The sequence below is a fragment of the Cervus canadensis genome, chromosome 3 (assembly GCF_019320065.1).
Source record: "Cervus canadensis isolate Bull #8, Minnesota chromosome 3, ASM1932006v1, whole genome shotgun sequence".
NCBI lineage: Eukaryota > Metazoa > Chordata > Mammalia > Artiodactyla > Cervidae > Cervus > Cervus canadensis.
The window spans coordinates 82,378,861-82,396,546 of record NC_057388.1 but is presented as its reverse complement, the minus strand read 5'-3'; the positions used below and the strand labels follow the sequence as shown (position 1 = coordinate 82,396,546).

At 38.1% G+C, this 17,686-nt stretch overlaps 1 protein-coding gene across 23 annotated transcripts in view; it reads left to right on the top strand.

The window, feature by feature from the left end:
- CADPS2 (calcium dependent secretion activator 2) overlaps positions 1-17,686 on the top strand; it is a 590,044-nt gene that overhangs the window by 308,498 nt on the left and 263,860 nt on the right. For all 23 annotated transcript variants that reach the window (XM_043463600.1, XM_043463598.1, XM_043463588.1 and 20 more), the window contains exon 7: positions 8,711-8,822. In XM_043463600.1, the coding sequence (XP_043319535.1) occupies positions 8,711-8,822 (112 nt within the window). The remainder of the gene's footprint in view (positions 1-8,710; positions 8,823-17,686) is intronic.

The following is a 17,686-nucleotide window of genomic DNA, read 5'->3' as shown; positions in this document are numbered from 1 at the left end:
TTTCAAACATGTCACTAAGAATGGGATGCGCTAACATTGTATTACCCTAGCAATTCTAGGGCTTTCACGTTAAAAATACATATAAATTTTCAGAACATTATCATGCCGATATGTTTAGCCCCAAAGAACATTAACCCCTGCTTGAAGTTCTAGCAAATTAGAGATTAATCATGGGAAGATCTGGTAAAGTGCGTTCCAGCTGCCCCTTGAACAACATGGGTCTGAACAGTGCAGGCCCACTTACTTGTGAATTTGTTTTCAGTAGTAAACATGATTTGAGCTGGTTGAATCCACAGATGTGAGAGTTGGACTGTAAAGAAGGCTGAGCACCGAGGAGCTGATGCTGACGAATTGTGGTGCTGGAGAGGACTTGAGAGTCCCCTGGACAGCACGGAGATCAAACCAGTCAGTCTTAGAGGAAATCAACCCTGAATATTCATTGGAAAGACTGATGCTGATGCTGAAGCTCCAATACTTTGGCCACCCGATTTGAAGAGCTGGCTTATTAGAAAAGGCTCTGATGCTGGAAAAGATTAAGTGCAGAAGAAGAAGAGGGTGACAAAGGATGAGATGGTTGGATGGCATCACCAACTCAATGGGCATGGGTTTGAAGCAACTCCAAGAGATAGTGAAGAACAGAAAAGCCTGGTACGCTGCACTTCTTGGGGTCACAAAGAATCAAGCATGACTTAGCAACTGAACAACAGAAACAGATGCCTGTGTGAGAAGAGCTGACTATAAATTATACTTGGATTTGTGACTTCACAGAGGGTCAGCATCCCTATCCCCTATGTTGTTCAAGGATCAGTTGTACCAGTAGCTGATGGACATTCCAACTTACTAATAACAATATGCTGTACTGATTGGTGATAATTACAACCTAGTAATTACAACCTCAAAGCACTAAAAATAGTTTAAATTTCCTTTTGTCTTTAAAGGACAATACATTAATTCTATGACATTTTAAAGAGTTTTTTTTTTCTGATTCAGTTCATATAACACATTCACCTTTTATTTTCATGTCAAAAAACAGGACAAAATCAGATGGATGGTCTCACAAGTTTCAAAGCTGCAGGTATGAGAGCAGTATTAACATATATTGATAAATATCTGTAGGTGACTAGTGGTTTATGCAGTATGTTCTCATTTATACACCATTGCATTTTATTATTTAAACCTCTTTCTAAGAATTTGCATGTGTATAGCAGATTTTATGCTTTATCTTCTACATCAATTATTTAGTTTGTCTTTCTCTATGTAGGCTCTTAAAAATCTTGATTTCTATTTTATAAAAACTTATTTTTTGTAATGTCTTCACCAAGTAAAAGTGTAATGCATGATGTGACAAATGGTTCTCTTTAAAATTAGATGCTTCAAGCTAATGTCTCTGAACTACCCTGCTATGAGAGAGAAAACGAAAAATGCTTATGAGAGATTGTATCTTCTTTCTTTTCTGAAACCTGATTTTGTGCTAACATGCTTGTTTGTCTTGTTCAGAAGAAAATGGTACAAATATAATGATTCTCTGTACTCTGGATATGGAAGTTTAATGGCATTGAATACTTCATAAATGAAATGCAAACTTTTGAGATCCTGTTTTCCTTGAGGCTTTAGCAATCTTGAGAGCACTAAGATGGAGCTGTCCGTTGAAGGGGAAAATCCTACAGATGGTAAGAGTGAGAATGAAGGTGAAGGCTGTAGCATTTTTCTTTCTTTATGAACGTGATCGTTAGTTACCCTCCCAAAGCCATCGCTGAATATTGTTCTACCTTAAATTGCAACATACACCCCAAGATTTCTTCTTTGTCATGTTGAAGAAACAGATAATTTTGTACTGTCTTATTATAAAAAGTTTTAGTGTGGTGTTTTTGAAAGATCCTCTCAAAACTTACAGTGAGAAAATTTAGTTACTTTAAAGGATGTTTTTCATTTCTGTTATTAATTACTGCAGTGCGTCAGCTTCCCTGGTAGCTCCACTGGTAAAGAATCTGCCTGCAATGCAGGAGACCCTGGTTCGATTCCTGAGTCAAGAACTCCAGTATTCTTGCCTAGAGAATCCCCATGGACAGAGGAGCCTGGTGGGCAACAGTCCATGGGGTCCCAAAGAGTTGGACACAGCTGAGCAACTAAGCATAGCAGAGCATAGCATTTGAGACTGTAAATGGTCTTTAAAAGAAAGATTAAAGATCATGTGCAAAAATGGCTTAAGATTCAGAGCACTCTAACGCTCTCCTTTCCAGATTGATCTTTTTTAATCCTCCTTTCTTTTCTCCCCCTCTCTACCCTTTTTCTCCATTGTTGTTCACTTCTTTACCCATAATTTCTTTCTCCTTGTCTCTTTCTTTGCATCCCATTCTCAAGCATCTTTATTCCTTTTTGATCCTTGGAGCTTGTGAGGAGTGATACCTACCTTATCACCAAATATGAGTAATTGAAAATAAAATAATCCAAATCCAGTTTCTTGGGCAAATTCCCTGTAGGACAGCAGAAAGAGACCTCAGACCTATTTGAAGTCAATTGCAGGAAACTTAGAAACATTTTCTACTTTCCAAGAGAGTGTTTAAGTCAGTGCTACCAAATATCTGATGCTTTGATGCTTAAGTTATGAACAGAAACTTTTAGGTAGGCAAAGATTGTTGGGTAAATATTACATTACTTTAATCTTAAAATGCCAAAATTATGAGAATGCTAATTTATCTATAGTTTGGCTGTTTTGTAAAGTAATTTCAGCATAAAAAAGCTTAAGAATTACATATAATTGTTTAAGACTCACCTTTACCTCTGTAATTGGACCCTTATTTAATATTTCTATTATAAAGTTAGCAATGTATAGCATAGAATTATGTCATTTTTAATTATTTTAATAACTCAGTTTCTTTAATAGAATTTATGTTAATTTGGTGAAGACATCATTTGAAAAAACAGTCACTAAATTGAAAATAAAGCAAAACTATTTGAAAAAGGAGTTTATAACTTTCTTATATGACACCAATAGTCAGACAATATAAAGGAAAAAGATTCCTTAGAATCACAAAATAAGAAATACAGTTGAATAGCATGAGTTTGAACTGTATGGGTCCACTTGCATGTGGATGTTTTTCAATAGTAAATCCAGTGGTGCTTTGCAGTCAGTGGTTGGTTGGATCCACAGATGGAGAGGAACTAGATACAAAGGCCAACTATAAATTATATGGGGATGAATCCTCATGCTGTTCAAGGATCAACTGCACTGTGAGATGAGTTCGATAAGCAATGCATAAGACCTATGTGAAAGATGAAAAAAATTTAAGTCTCTACCAAGAAATAATGGAATAGATTTTAATTAATGGAGACTTTCCTTTTTCTTAAATCAAATGTAATTTCAATTTCAAAGTTCAAGTATAATTTGAAAATGTCTGTTTTCTTTTTGTTCTAACAGATATCTTGTAAAGCTGTAATGAAACTGTTTTATTAGCACAGTTCAAGAGATAGATTTTTAGGACAGAAACTTTAAAACCAAACTCAAGCTTATATAATAATAAATATATTTGATTTCTAAACCAAATGAGATTGGAATAAAAAGAAAAGTGAAACTGACATTTTAATGTTACTACTGAATTTCAGACAACTTGAAGATTTAAACAGTGGAAATGTATGAAAGAAATATAGGTTAAATTTCATATAATCTTTAAGAAGAAAATTTTTAAGTAGGGTGTTAATGTCAAAAAGTGTAAATCAGATCAACAGAATTGGCTACCTAATATTTTTAAGCTATGCATTTTAAAAAGCCACACATGAGTTAAGTAGAAAATAACCAAGCATGAAAATATTTGCCATATGTATGGCAGCAGTTAATGTCTATCATACAAAAGTTTTTAAAAATTGCCAATTGACTGGTGCACTGGGAAGACCCAGAGGGATGGGATAGGGAGGGAGGCAGGAGGGTAGATCGGGATGGGGAACACATGTAAATCCAAGGCTGATTCATGTCAGTGTATGGCAAAAACCACTACAATATTGTAAAGTAATTAGCCTCCAACTAATAAAAGTAAATGGAAAAAAATTTTTTTTCAAATTGCCAATTGATAGAAAGCCTAAGAGAGAAACAGACAATGGTAATAAAACGGCAAGCCAGAAATGCAGGTGACCAGTAAAAAGAAAGTGCTTGACCTCAGAAGTAATTTAAAAGTGTACTTTATAGAGCCCTGTTCAGTTCTATATGATTTGGTTTATTGTTTACTTTTGAGTTTATATGTTTGTCTCCCCTACTAGTCTGAATTCATTTAATAAGAGATCTGTCATCTTGATTTTTTTTTTTTGATTGCCCATTACCTTTCCCAATTCCAGTCATGTAGTTGGATAGATGAAAGGATGCAAAGATAGTTGATGGATGAAATAATTTTGGGGTTACATATATGTTTAATTCATTACTGCTGGTTATAGATGAAGAATATAGATTGAGACTGCTTTCAAGTTCTTAGCTTCTGTAACACAGTGCATTATGTATTCACAATGAATAAGAATTTTGAGTTAAGGGATTTGAGTACTTTTTGACATAACTGCTTTACTGCTTACAGTTTTCAACATACTTTAAAACAAATACACTATTAACTTTTGAGAATTCTTTCAGATCACAATATAAATCTAGTTCTCTAGCTACTTTAAGAGACCATGGAGGGTGTCAGCTGTTAAGAATGCAGAGCAAGAGTGGAAAGAGACATATACTACAGAATATAATAATAAAATTATTTATGTCTATCATCTTCTATTAGAATGTATTTTTTAAGAGGTTAGACTTTGGTTACTGACACTAGAATATGTCTGGCACACAAGAGTTACTCAGTAAGTTTTTTGAGTGAATGAAAGGCCCTGATTCTGTTTCTAAAATTGATTTATTTTAACTGGTGAATAATTACTTTGCATTATTGTGATAGTTTTTGCCATACATCAACACCTGATTCAGTTTTGTGTCCCCTCTTTTTTAATACATCATGCATGGTTTTACATCACCTTGATAACTGTCATAGGTAGCAGCAAAAATTTCCATTGTATGTCACATAATTTACATAATCTTTCCCCTAATATTAGATATTTAGGTTGCTTGCTTTTGTTATTTATGCATAATGCTATGGTAGAATACATTCCTGCTTATGCTTTTTTTTTTTTATTACACATGGTTATTTTGTTGGGATAAATTCCTAGAAATAGCCTTACTGGGTGAATAGACTGCACAATTTTTTGGTCCTGATACAAATTTCCAGCATACTTTATTTATTAGCAAGTACATAATAATGTCAGTTATTTCAGTTTGTATATGACCTACCCAGTTTTCATCGCCGCAAAACCCTGCAGTCCTCGTAAAGCTACTTTGTAGATATTTTATTCATTTGAAGATTTACATTGGAAGTCTGAGTCCTCATAAATAATACATTCATAGAAGTAGAAAAAGGCAATGTATCTTGAGTCAAAGCAAATTGACAGCAAGGGTAGTGTATTCTTTCATCACATAATACAGAGAAAATAGCAAGAAGATAATAACTGGTATTAATTCCTGAAAGTGTTTAAACATGCCAATTAAGTAGAAAGCAAGAAAGTATCATGGTGAATATTGAAAATAGGCCTATTATCTTTTTCCTTTCTTCCGTGCTGCCTTTTTTGGTGGAAAGGGAGGGAGACTTTGTATTTTTAATTAACTCGTTATAGAATTCATAAGCATTTTTAAACTGTACATAGCTTTTTAGCTTTTATTTTTCAGTGGAGAAATTATCAAGGGGGTGCCAGTTTGCTTATACCCTGGAATGTTGGAATTTATGAGAACCATCATCACAGTATTTTTATCTATGCACCCTTTTAAAATTGCGCATTTTTGTTGTTGTTGAATGCCTCTAAAAATTTAGACGTCTGGCTGTTACAGTTAGGATCTGCTGATACCTTTGTGCCTTGGCTTCTCCCTTCCTGAAAGTGTGTTATTTAAGCTTTCCTCATTTCACAGGAATTGACTGTTAGCATTCCATACTCTGGACTCAGAGTTCCTATACCTCGTTTGTAGGGAGATGTACCCTCATGGATTGCCTCCAGGCCTATGATATTCATCTATTTCCTGTCTTTATTGGCATTACTGATTTTGAGACTGGATATCCTGGATTCCCTTCCAAGTTATATATTATCAGTGATTTCCCATTACGCTTTAGCTCTGTTTTCTAATTACTGTCTCTACTTGCAATATATTGATTAGATTCCTTATTTGACTTCTCTAAGTTGGTTTTTACCTTATCGCTATTCCTAGCATAGTGTTAGCTCTCTATTTTTATACAAGTCTAGTGATTGAGAAACCCACTCCAGTACTCTTGCCTGGAAAATCCAATGGACGGAGGAGCCTGGTAAGCTGCGGTCCATGGGGTCACGAAGAGTCGGACACGACAGAGAGACTTCACTTTCGCTTTTCACTTTCATGCACTGGAAAAGGAAATGGCAACCCACTCCAGTGTTCTTGCCTGGAGAATCCCAGGGACAGGGGAGCCTGGTGGGCTTCCGTCTGTGGGGTCGCACAGAGTCGGACACAACTGAAGCAACTTAGCAGCAGCAGTGATTGAGAAGTAACATGACTGTGGAATTGTGAAAAATAATAAACTATTCATATTTAGAGGATATGGTTACTATTGAACACTTTCAGTTCAGTCGCTCAGTCATGTTTGACTGTTTGCAACCCCATGGACTACAGCATGCCAGGCTTTCCTGTCCATCACCAACTCCCAGAGCTCGCTCAAACTTATGTCCATTGAGTCAGTGATGCCTCGCTGAACACTTCACATCACCAAATAGGACACCAGAAGATGACAAAAATACAAAAGGAAGTGTCAAAATTCCAGTCTTGTTAGGAGATCTGAATACCTATATGCTGCTATATAAGGGATACCAAAGCTCATCAAGGATAAAATAGATTTAAATAGCACAGTAGCAACCTTGACCTTATATCTGTATATATCACACTGTACCCACAATGCAGAATAGTTTTCAAGTACTCATGGAAAAGTTAGACACACAGATAAATATTTTATAATATGAAGCTAATTTTAATTATTTCAAAAGATTACTGTCATACAAATTTTATTCTCTAATATGATGCAAAAACATAGAACTCGAAAAGGTGAACTTCATTTAGAAAGTTTGTTTTCCAAATTTGACCATATGATACTCGATAAAGAAAGGGGTATGTCATGGGAATTGATTCTGGAGTTACCATTCAGATTGCCTGACTGTATTTAAGGCTTAAGATACCTCACTCTAAACTGAAAATCATTCTGTCCTTCCTTATTTTGATTCTGAATCTGTTTTCATTTTTATTCCTGTTTTAGCTCTACTTTGTCTCAGACCTTCTCAGTTCTATGAAACAGCAAAAAGATTCTTTGGTAATCCCTTTCTAGAAATCTAAGGTAGAAATTAAGACCCATCCTAAATGGGTCTCCTCCTTCCCTCTGAAGTATTATGTTAATTTCAAAAGAACAAACTAGCATCTTGATGCTAGTTTCTTTAGTCATTGAAACGGCCTCTGCTTTTAATGAACACATATCACTGTGTTAAAAGTTAAAATTGCTATGATAGGAGAAGACGCCATGAGTATTCAGTTTTGGTATATGTTGCTGTTTTTTTATTTCTATATTTCAGTTTTCTGAATAAGTTTTATAAAATAAACTTTAGACAGTGCCACTACTTGCTTTTTTTAAATAAGAAATTGGTGTTTTTGTTTGGTGATTTATTTTTAATAGGAATCTTTATTTCATTGAATTTCTCTTTCTTTTGTCTCTTATGTCTTTCTTCCTCTTGTTTTTTCCAATGGCATTTTCTTCATACTGTGCTAAGTCTCATGTCTTATCTCTCAGAAATACGAGAAACATTTATAAGATTTTTTTAATACAAGTGTATGCCAGTTAAGTTTGTAAACAGACTAGAATGAGTTGGAATGTGGTAATGATGAGATGCTGTTAATTCAAAGATAAACCAAGGAAACATGTTATTTTCTTATGATCATTTGAAAAGTCAGATATAGACAGATTTACTCTATTCTTTGGAGAGTGTACTAGGAAATCAGTGGGAAAACACTCCTATATTTTATGATGCTTATTTCTTTCCTTTTGATATGAGCTTTAAAAAAATCATATAAAGTAAATGACAAGATAATTACCTCCACTTTTAAAAAGATAAATAAAATGTCTAGTAAAGACTTTACAAGAAGAGATGGGGTGAAATTTTCAGCATGAATGGTTTCTGAGACACTGCCTCTTATACTCAAACCCCTAGAAATGTTCCCCAGCCATCCGTAAAAATGGTATTATAATTTATATTTAAGTTAATAAAATAGGTACCAATAGGTATATCTACAATGCTTTGCTTTTTTATGGAAGTATAGTTGATTTATAATGTTGTATTAGTTTCAGGTGTACAACAGTGACTGAGTTACATATGTATTCCTTAATGCTTACCTTCACCTAGATTCTTAATGTTTTATAGTCTAAGGTACTAATTTTTTGACCAGCTGAATAATTATTACAAGCTGTAAGCTTATTATTTTCTTTCTTGACCACCATCTGTCAGAAACAAAAGGAAAGATAAAAATCTCACCGAGCCATGAAAGATTCTGTATTGCTTGATGTGCCTTCTAAGGAGACACATCTATATGGAAGACAAACATTAATGCTGCATTTTAAAGAGAATCTTTGTTACTTCATTGCAGGTGGGGAACCCAAGGAGACTTCACCACCACTCATCCACGGCCTGTGGTCAAAGTAAAACTCTTCACAGAAAGCACTGGCGTCCTGGCTCTTGAAGATAAAGAACTGGGAAGGGTGAGTTACGGTCAGCGCCACGTGTCCCAGGCAGCACGATGTTAACTTCTCTTGATTTAGAGTTGAAATGGACCAGCATGCAGTGTGTGAACTACATTAGGAATTTATTTGTAATTTCCTATGAGCCCAGCTTACATCTCTGATTTACTAAACATAACTGCTGTAATTAGACTGTATGTGATAGGTCTTGGGTGTGTAAGGGAAACACATAAGGTCATAGGCACTGACTGAGTCATTCCTGTCACATGTACTTCACTGGCCAGCAAGGGAGTGGTACAGACTGACTCATCCTTCTTGGTGAAAGGTAACCCTAATTTAAACGTTTCTGTCCATGGGCTAAAAGCATCCTCTTTATATTTGAAGTCATCTGTTCCTTATATTGTGATTAGACTGATTACAGAATATCTCAAGAGTATTTCTTTCTTATACCTATTTTTCTCTGTGCAAAGATTTTTGTCACACACCTTTTAACACAATTATTTTTGCCCCCCCCCCCATGGTCACCTCCTGGTACCTAGAATATGAGTGCTGAGGTCACTTTAGTCGTGTCTGACTTTTTGCAACCCCCTGGATTGTAGCCTGCCAGACTTCTCTGTCCATGGGTTTTTCCAGGCAAAGATACCGGAGTAGATTGTCATTTCCGCCTCCAGGGTTTCTTCCCGGCCCCCTCCAATTCCTGTGTCTTTCACCTATACTCAGCATCTTCTGACTGTAAAAGCACTAACATTAACATGTGCTCTCAACGCCTCTCTGTGTGAAAGATTTTCTGCAGTCTTGTTTCTGAAGTAGATGTGTTCCAATGAGTCATCTATAAAGTTATCTTCTGTAACGTGGCTCTATTTTACTCAGACCTGAGCCCTGCTTTCATAGGTATTTTCCAGAGGATAAAGCTTCAAGAAATCTCTTAGGAATTTCTTGTGATGGTGGCTTGCTGCTGTGATGCTCCGTGTTGAAGGACAATAGGATTAGTGTGTATACTGGATTTTTTCCCCCCTAAAGTTAGGATTTCTATTGATTTCAAATCTTCCTCCTTTTCTGTCTACTTTACATCTTTGAAGTTTCTTTTCATTTCTAGAGATTTTGTGAATCTCTACCCACAGTCCAGAAATTGTGAGTCTGCACTTAAACATTCTATATTTCCTCTTCTGTTTCCCTGTTGCATCTATTTCTTAATTACCTAAGAGAGCTAAACCATAATATTCATTCATTTGTGTGCTTGTATATTTGTGCATTTACTCATGCAACAAACGTGTACAGGTGGCATAATAGAGCCCTGGAGATTCCATATAGTCTGATGGATTTGTGAGTCCAAATTTTTCATTTAAATTATGGTTATATTCATTTTACCTTATTTCCTTATTGTGTTTTTCACTGTCAAATAGCAGCAGCCATTTAAGTCTAATGCTATAATGTAACTTGAGGTATATTTAATTTATTCTTCAGCTCTCCAGATATATATATATATACACACACACACATATATATATATATATATATATATAAATTGCATATACATATCACAAAGAAAGGCATTGCCAAAGAATGTTCAAACTGCCACACAATTGCACTCATCTCACAAGCTAGCAAAGTAATGCTCAAAATTCTCCAAGCCAGCCTTCAACAGTACGTGAAATGTGAACTTCCAGATGTTAAAGCTGGAATTAGAAAAGGCAAAGGAACCAGAGATTAAATTGCCAATATCTGTTGGATCATTGAACAAGCAAGAGAGTTCGAGAAAAACATCTGCTTCTGCTTTATTGACTATGCCAAAGCCTTTGACTCTGTGGATCACAACAAACCGTGGAAAATTTTTAAAGAGATGGGAATACCACACCACCTGACCTGCCTCCTGAGAAATCTGTATGCAGGTCAAGAAGCAACAGTTAGAACTAGATGTGTAACAACAGACTGGTTCCCATTTGGGAAAGGAGTACATCAAGGCTGTATATTGTCACCCTGCTTATTTAACTTATATGCAGAGTATGTTATGCAAAAGGCTGATCTGGATGAAGCACAAGCTGGAATCAAGATTGCTGGGAGAAATATCAATAACCTCAGATATGCAGATGACACCACCCTTATGGCAGAAAGTGAAGAGGAACTAAAGGGCCTCTTGATGAAAGTGAAAGAGGAGAGTGAAAAAGCTGGCTTAAAACTCAACATTCAGAAAACTAAGATCATGGCATCTGGTCCCATTACTTCATGGGAAATAGATGGGGAAACAATGGAAACAGTGAGAGACTTTATTTTTTGGTCTCCAAAATCACTGCAGATGGTAACTGTAGCCATGAAATTTAAAGACGCTTGCTCCTTGAAAGAAAACCTATGACCAACCTAGACAGCATATTAAAAAGCAGAGACATTACTTTGCCAACAAAAGTCTGTCTAGCCAAAGCTATGGTTTGTCCCATAGTCATGTATAGATGTGAGAGTTGGACTATAAAGAAAGCTGAGTGCTGAAAAATTGATGTTTTTGAACTGTGGTGTTCAGGAAGTCTATTGAGAACCCCTTGGACTGCAAGGAGATCCAACCAGTCAGTCCTAAAGAAATCAGTCCTGAATTTTCATTGGAAGGACAGATGTTGAAGCTGAAACTCCAATCCTTTGGCCACCTGATGGGAAGAACTGACTCATTTGAAAAGACCCTGATGCTGGGAAAGATTGAGGGTGGGAGGAGAAGGGGATGACAGAGGATGAGATGGTTGGATGGCATCACCAACTCGATGGACATGAGTTTAAGTAGGCTCCAGGAGTTGGTGATGGACAGGGAGGCCTGGTGTGCTGCAGTCCATGGGGTCACAAAGAGTCAGACGTGATTGAGCGAGCGACTGAACTGAACTGATGCAACTTTTAAATAATGTGCACGAGTGGTATATTTTCCAGTCGTTTGCATATCTGAGAAAGGCCTTGTACTCCTGTGTTCCCATCATACACGAAAGACAATTTTTCTATCTATATAAGAGTTTCTCAACCTCAGCATTATTGATGTTCTGAGGAGGATAATTCTTTGCTGTTAGGAGCACTCCTGTGCATTTTATGATATTTCAGTAGCATTCCTGACCTCCAGTCAATATATCCAGTAGTCTCATCGCCTCTTAAGTAAAGTTGATAAGAAATGTCTCCAGACATTGCCAAGCATCCCCTGGGAGCAAGACCTGCTTGCAAGCCTTTGATCTATGCTAATGACCTCAGTAGGTTCCATGATTATAAATGTGTTCATGGGTTCATGACTTCCCATTTTTAAATTGTCTTCCTTGGAGCTTTAGATTTGTATGTCTAACTTGCATACTTGGTATTTTTAGTGTATTAACGGATATCACACACTAAATATTTTTGAAATAAGAACTTTTGATTAGCAACCCCATCTAGTCTTCCATAGAGGTTGTTTTCAAGGCAGTGACCTCAGCTTGCCCTTTTTTTCTTCTTCTTTGACTAATATCCAGTCTATTTGCAAGTTCTGTCAGCTTTTTCCTAAATTTATACTGAGTTGGTTCACACTTTAACATTTTCTCTACCCTGATTCAAGACAGTTTCTCACTAGTAGTAGTCCACTTACTGCCTCCTCATTTGTCATCCCGTCCCCTCTGATTCAGCTTTCACACCTCAGCCACTATTATCTATGTAAAATTCAACACGGAAGCACATCATTCTGTCTTTAAAACCTTACATTGTCTTCTCATCTATTTGGAATAAAAAAATCAGACTCTTCATTGTAGTATGGTATGCCCAGGAAGGGTTCTCAAAGTGGGACCCTGTACCAGCAGCATCAGCAACACCTGGAAGATGGTTGCAAATTCAGATTCTCAGGCCCAAATCTCTGTCTGCTGGATCAGAAATTTGGTGGGTAGGATGCCGCAGTCTCTTTTAACAAGGCCTCATCATTGGACACAACCAACATTGAAGAACTCCACTCCACCTGAACAGGTCTCTCTAAATTTACCTCCTATCACACCCACCTTGTTTACTATCATTCTTCCTTCGCGCTTGGCTTTCTTACCTCAAACATAATCAGATTTTAAATTTGGGGTCAGGACTTCCCTGGTGGTCCAATGGTTAAGAATCAACCTGCCAATCTAGATGCTTGTATTTATTTTGACTGTTTTATTGCATCTATTGGGCTTCCCAGATGGTAAAGAATCTGCCTGTGATGCAAGAGACCTGGGTTTGATCCCTGGGTTGGGAAGATCGTCTGGAGAAGGGAATGGTAATCCACTCTAGTGTTCTTGCCTGGAGAATCCCATGTACAGAGGAGTCTGGCAGGCTACAGAACCTGGGGTCGCAAAGAGTCAGACATGACTGAGCGACTAACAACAACAATTGCATCTATAAGATTCTCCACTACAGTGAATAGATATAGTGAAAGTGGACATTCTGGTCTTATTCTTGATCTTAGGGAAGAAACATTCAGTCTTTGAATATTAAATATAGCATTAATTGGGACTTCCCTGGTGGTCCAGTGGTTTAAGAGTCTGCCTGCCAATTCAGGGGACTGGGTTTTATCCCTGATCCAGGAGGATTCCACATGCCATGGACAGCTAAGTCCATGAGCCACAACTATTGAAGCCTGCATGTTCTAGAGCCCCTGTTCTACAACAAGAGAAGTAGCTGCAATAAGAAGCCTGCATGCAGCAATAAAGACCCAGTGCAGCCAAAAGTATATTTATTAATTAATTAATTAAAAAAAACTTTGGGTCTTTAGACATGACCACATGTGCCCACATATATATGACCACATGTGCACTCACACACAATTAGAAGAAAACAGTGGTCATCTCTGGATGGTAGAGCTGTTGGTAATGTTTTCTATATATTTATCTACTTTTACATGTGGCATCGCAAGAGGTGGACACAGCTTAGCAACTGAACCACTACAACCACACTTAGAAACAGCATAAAGAGTTAAATCTGAAGAAAAAGGCCTTACATCATCTGAAGTCTGTAGTCTAAAATTATGTAATTCTGTATCTGGGGATCTTGGCTGAGTGATGTTTTTAAATTAAAATTTAGTGTAGTATTTGAAAGATGAGTAGATAGCCCTTAAAATAGATTGATACCACAGGGTGATACCATTAAATGGCTGTAATATAAGGAACTGACAATAACAAATGCTGACAAGGATGCAGATCAACAAACTTAAACTTACAACATATTGTATGCTTTGTTCTAAAAGAGGCAGTACTGTAGAAACAGGAAATAGATTAATTGACCCAGGGATTGACCCAAGGGGGAAGTGGTTGTCTGTAAATGGTGTTCAGGATCTTTCAGGGTGAAGGAGTATTTATGTGTGGCACTGGGTATTGGGTATATGGATTATGCATTTGCCTAAACATATAGAACGGCACATCACAGATCAGTCAAGATGGAGGGTAAGAGAATGTGGAGCTCACATGTTTGAACACATCAAAAATATACCTCCATGTCTAACAGTTCTCACTGAAAACTAGCTGAAAACTGGCAGAAGGACTCCTGCAGAGCCAAGGCTGTAGAAAAGATACAAATATCCAGTAGGGAGAGAAGAAAAGCCATCCTGTTGAGCCTTGTGACCCTGGACAGGAACTTAGAGAAAAATCGAGAATACAGTTGGACCTCTGCCCTAGGGAATGAGCAGTGAGAGCCACAGATTACACGCCCTAGTCCTGGGATCCTGCTGGGACAAACATGTAGACTCTGGGAACCCTAAACTCAGCTCGTGAGCAGCAGGAGTGCACTGGCTTCTCCCCCAAGTCAAAGGGGAGGGAGGTCTGTCCTGGAGGCGGCCAGGTTTCCCAGGACGCTGGACCTGAGGCAGCCACAACTGGGGAGGAGATTCAAGTGTGGGATGCAGAGGCCGCCAAGTTCTGGGCGGGGCCTGGGTGAGGTGGTGGTGGCCGTTGTTGAGCACTTACATAGCAGCCTAGATCTCTGTGGCAGCCCGTCCAGCACCACTCACCACCCCATACACGCTGAAAGTCCACGTGGGTTCCCTGGCCCCGCGGTGGTGTTCCACCACAGGGCAAGGGTGGCGGAGGCTGGGAGCAGTGATCAGCTGTGAGCGACAAAGGGATTTGCACCCGAGACTGTGTCTGAGCAGAGTGAGGGAAATAATTGTGGGTGCACACTCAGCACAGCAGAGAAAGCCTGGGCCTCTGTCGAGGGTCACTGGGCGGAGGCGAGGACCGGCCCCACACCTGGCTCTATGCTGCCGTCTCCAGTGCCGCCCCCACCAGGGCCGGAGCTGCCCACACACGCTGAGCAGAAATGCGGCTTGTGTTCACATCAAATCCAGCTCTCCTGCCAAAGGTGTTGGGCACATTTGCATAGGGACTCTCCCACGTAAGAATACTCCTTCAGGACCACAACAGGTGACTTTCACCTAAATTCATAGAGGCAGAGAAAATTAACCCAAAGGAGGTAGAGAGATTGCTGTCCTTGAAACAGCAAAAGAAAACCTCTGAACAAATAATGAAATAAACACCTTGCCAGATAAAGAATTCAAAGCACTGGTAATAAAATTGTTAACTAAGTTAGGGAAAAGGGTAGATACATTCAATGAAAATGTTAACAGGGAACTAGAAAATAGGAAAAACAAGATACAATCAGAAATGAATACAAGAGCTGAAGTTAAAAAAAAATCACACATATGGAGAGCACTCACACTGATACAGAAAAACACGTAAGTCATCTGGAAGATAGAATAGTGGATATCACCCAATCAGAACAGCAAAAAAAAAAATTTTTTTTTTTTAAATGAAAACCATTTGAGATCTCTGGGATAACATTAAGCCTGCCAATACTTGCAGTATAGAGGTCCCAGAAAGGAAAGGAGAAAAGGAGTTCGAAAATGTATTTGAGGAAACTGTAGCTGTAAGCTTTCCAAACTTGAGGAAGGAAATAAATATCCAGATATTGAAAGCAGAGCAGATTTCAAAGTTGGTGACCTCAAACAGACCCACACCAAGACATATCATAATTAAAATGACAAAAGATAACGAATTATAAATGCAGAAAAACAAAAACCATCAAATACAAGGGAATCACCACAAAGCTATCTTCTCTACAGAAACTTTGCAAGCCAAAAGGGAGTGACATGATATACTCAAAGTGCTGAAACGGAAAAACCTGTAGTCTAGGATATCTTCCTAGCAAGATTATCATTTAGAATAGAAAAGATAAAGAACTTCTCAGGCAAGCAAAAACTGAGAGTTCGTTAGTACTAAGCCTATTCTAACAAATATTAAAGGGTCTTTAAGATAGGAAACTATCAGTTCAGTCACTCAATTGTGTCTGTGACCCCATGGTCTGCAGCACGCCAGCCTTCCCTGTCCATCACGCAACTCCCAGAGCTTGCTCAAACTCATGTCCAAAAGTCCATGATGCCATCTAAACATCTCATCCTCTGTCGTCCTCTTCTCCTCCCACCTTCAGTCTTTCCCAGCATCAGGGTCTTTTTTTTTTTTTTATTGTTTATAAAGCAATTTTTTTTCCATTTATTTTTATTAGTTGGAGGCTAATTATAATATTGTAGTGGTTTTTGTCATACATTGACATGAATCAGCCATGGATTTACATGTATTCCCCATCCCGATCCCCCCTCCCACCTCCCTCTCCACCCGATCCCTCTGGGTCTTCCCAGTGCACCAGGCCCGAGCACTTGTCTCATGCATCCAACCTGGGCTGGTGATCTGTTTCACCCTAGGTAATATACACGTTTTGATGCTGTTCTCTCGAAACCTCCCACCCTCGCCTTCTCCCACAGAGTCCAAAAGTCTGTTCTGTACATCTGTGTCTCTTTTTCTGTTTTGCGTATAGGGTTATCGTTACCATCTTTCTAAATTCCATATATATGTGTTAGTATACTGTATTGGTCTTTATCTTTCTGGCTTACTTCACTCTGTATAAGGGGCTCCAGTTTCATCCATCTCATTAGAACTGATTCAAATGAAATCTTTTTAACGGCTGAGTAATATTCCATGGTGTATATGTACCACAGCTTCCTTATCCATTCGTCTGCTGATGGGCATCTAGGTGCTTCCATGTCCTGGCTATTATAAACAGTGCTGCGATGAACATTGGGGTGCACGTGTCTCTTTCAGATCTGGTTTCCTCGGTTGTATGCCCAGAGGTGGGATTGCAGGGTCTTTTCAAATAAGTCAGTTCTTCACATCACATGGCCAAAGGATTGGAGTTTCAGCTTCAGCATCAGTTCTTCCAATGGATATTCAGGACTGATTTCCTTTAGGATAGACTGGTTTGATCTCCTTGCAGTCCAAGGGATTCTCAAGAGTATTCTCCAACATCACAGTTCAAAAGCATCAATTCTTTGGCACTCAGCTTTCTTTATGGTCCAACTCTCACATCCATACATGACTCCTGGAAAAGCCATAGCTTTGACTAGATGGATCTTTGTTGGCAAAGTAACGTCTCTGCTTTGTAATATGCTGTCTAGGTTGGTCATAGCTTTTCTTCCAAGGAGCAAGCATCTTTTAATTTCATGGCTGCAGTCACCATCTGCAGTGATTTTGAAGCCCAAGAAAGTAAAGTCTGTCACTGTTTCCATTGTTTTCCCATCCTTTGCCATGAAGTGATGGGACCGGATGCTATGATCTTAGTCTTTTGAATGTTGAGTTTTAAGTCAACTTTTTCATTCTCCTCTTTCACTTTCATCAAGAGGCTCTTTAGTTCCTCTTCACTTTCTGCCGTCGATAGAAGGAAAATCCCACTAGGAAAGGCAAATATATTCTAAGGACTGAGGTTCAACCACTTCCATTAAGCCAGTATAGAGATTAAAAGGCGAAAATTATAAAGGCAACTATAGCTATAATAAATTGTAAAGGAATAAGTGTGAAAATTAAAATATGACATCAAAGCACCATGTGGAGGAGGGA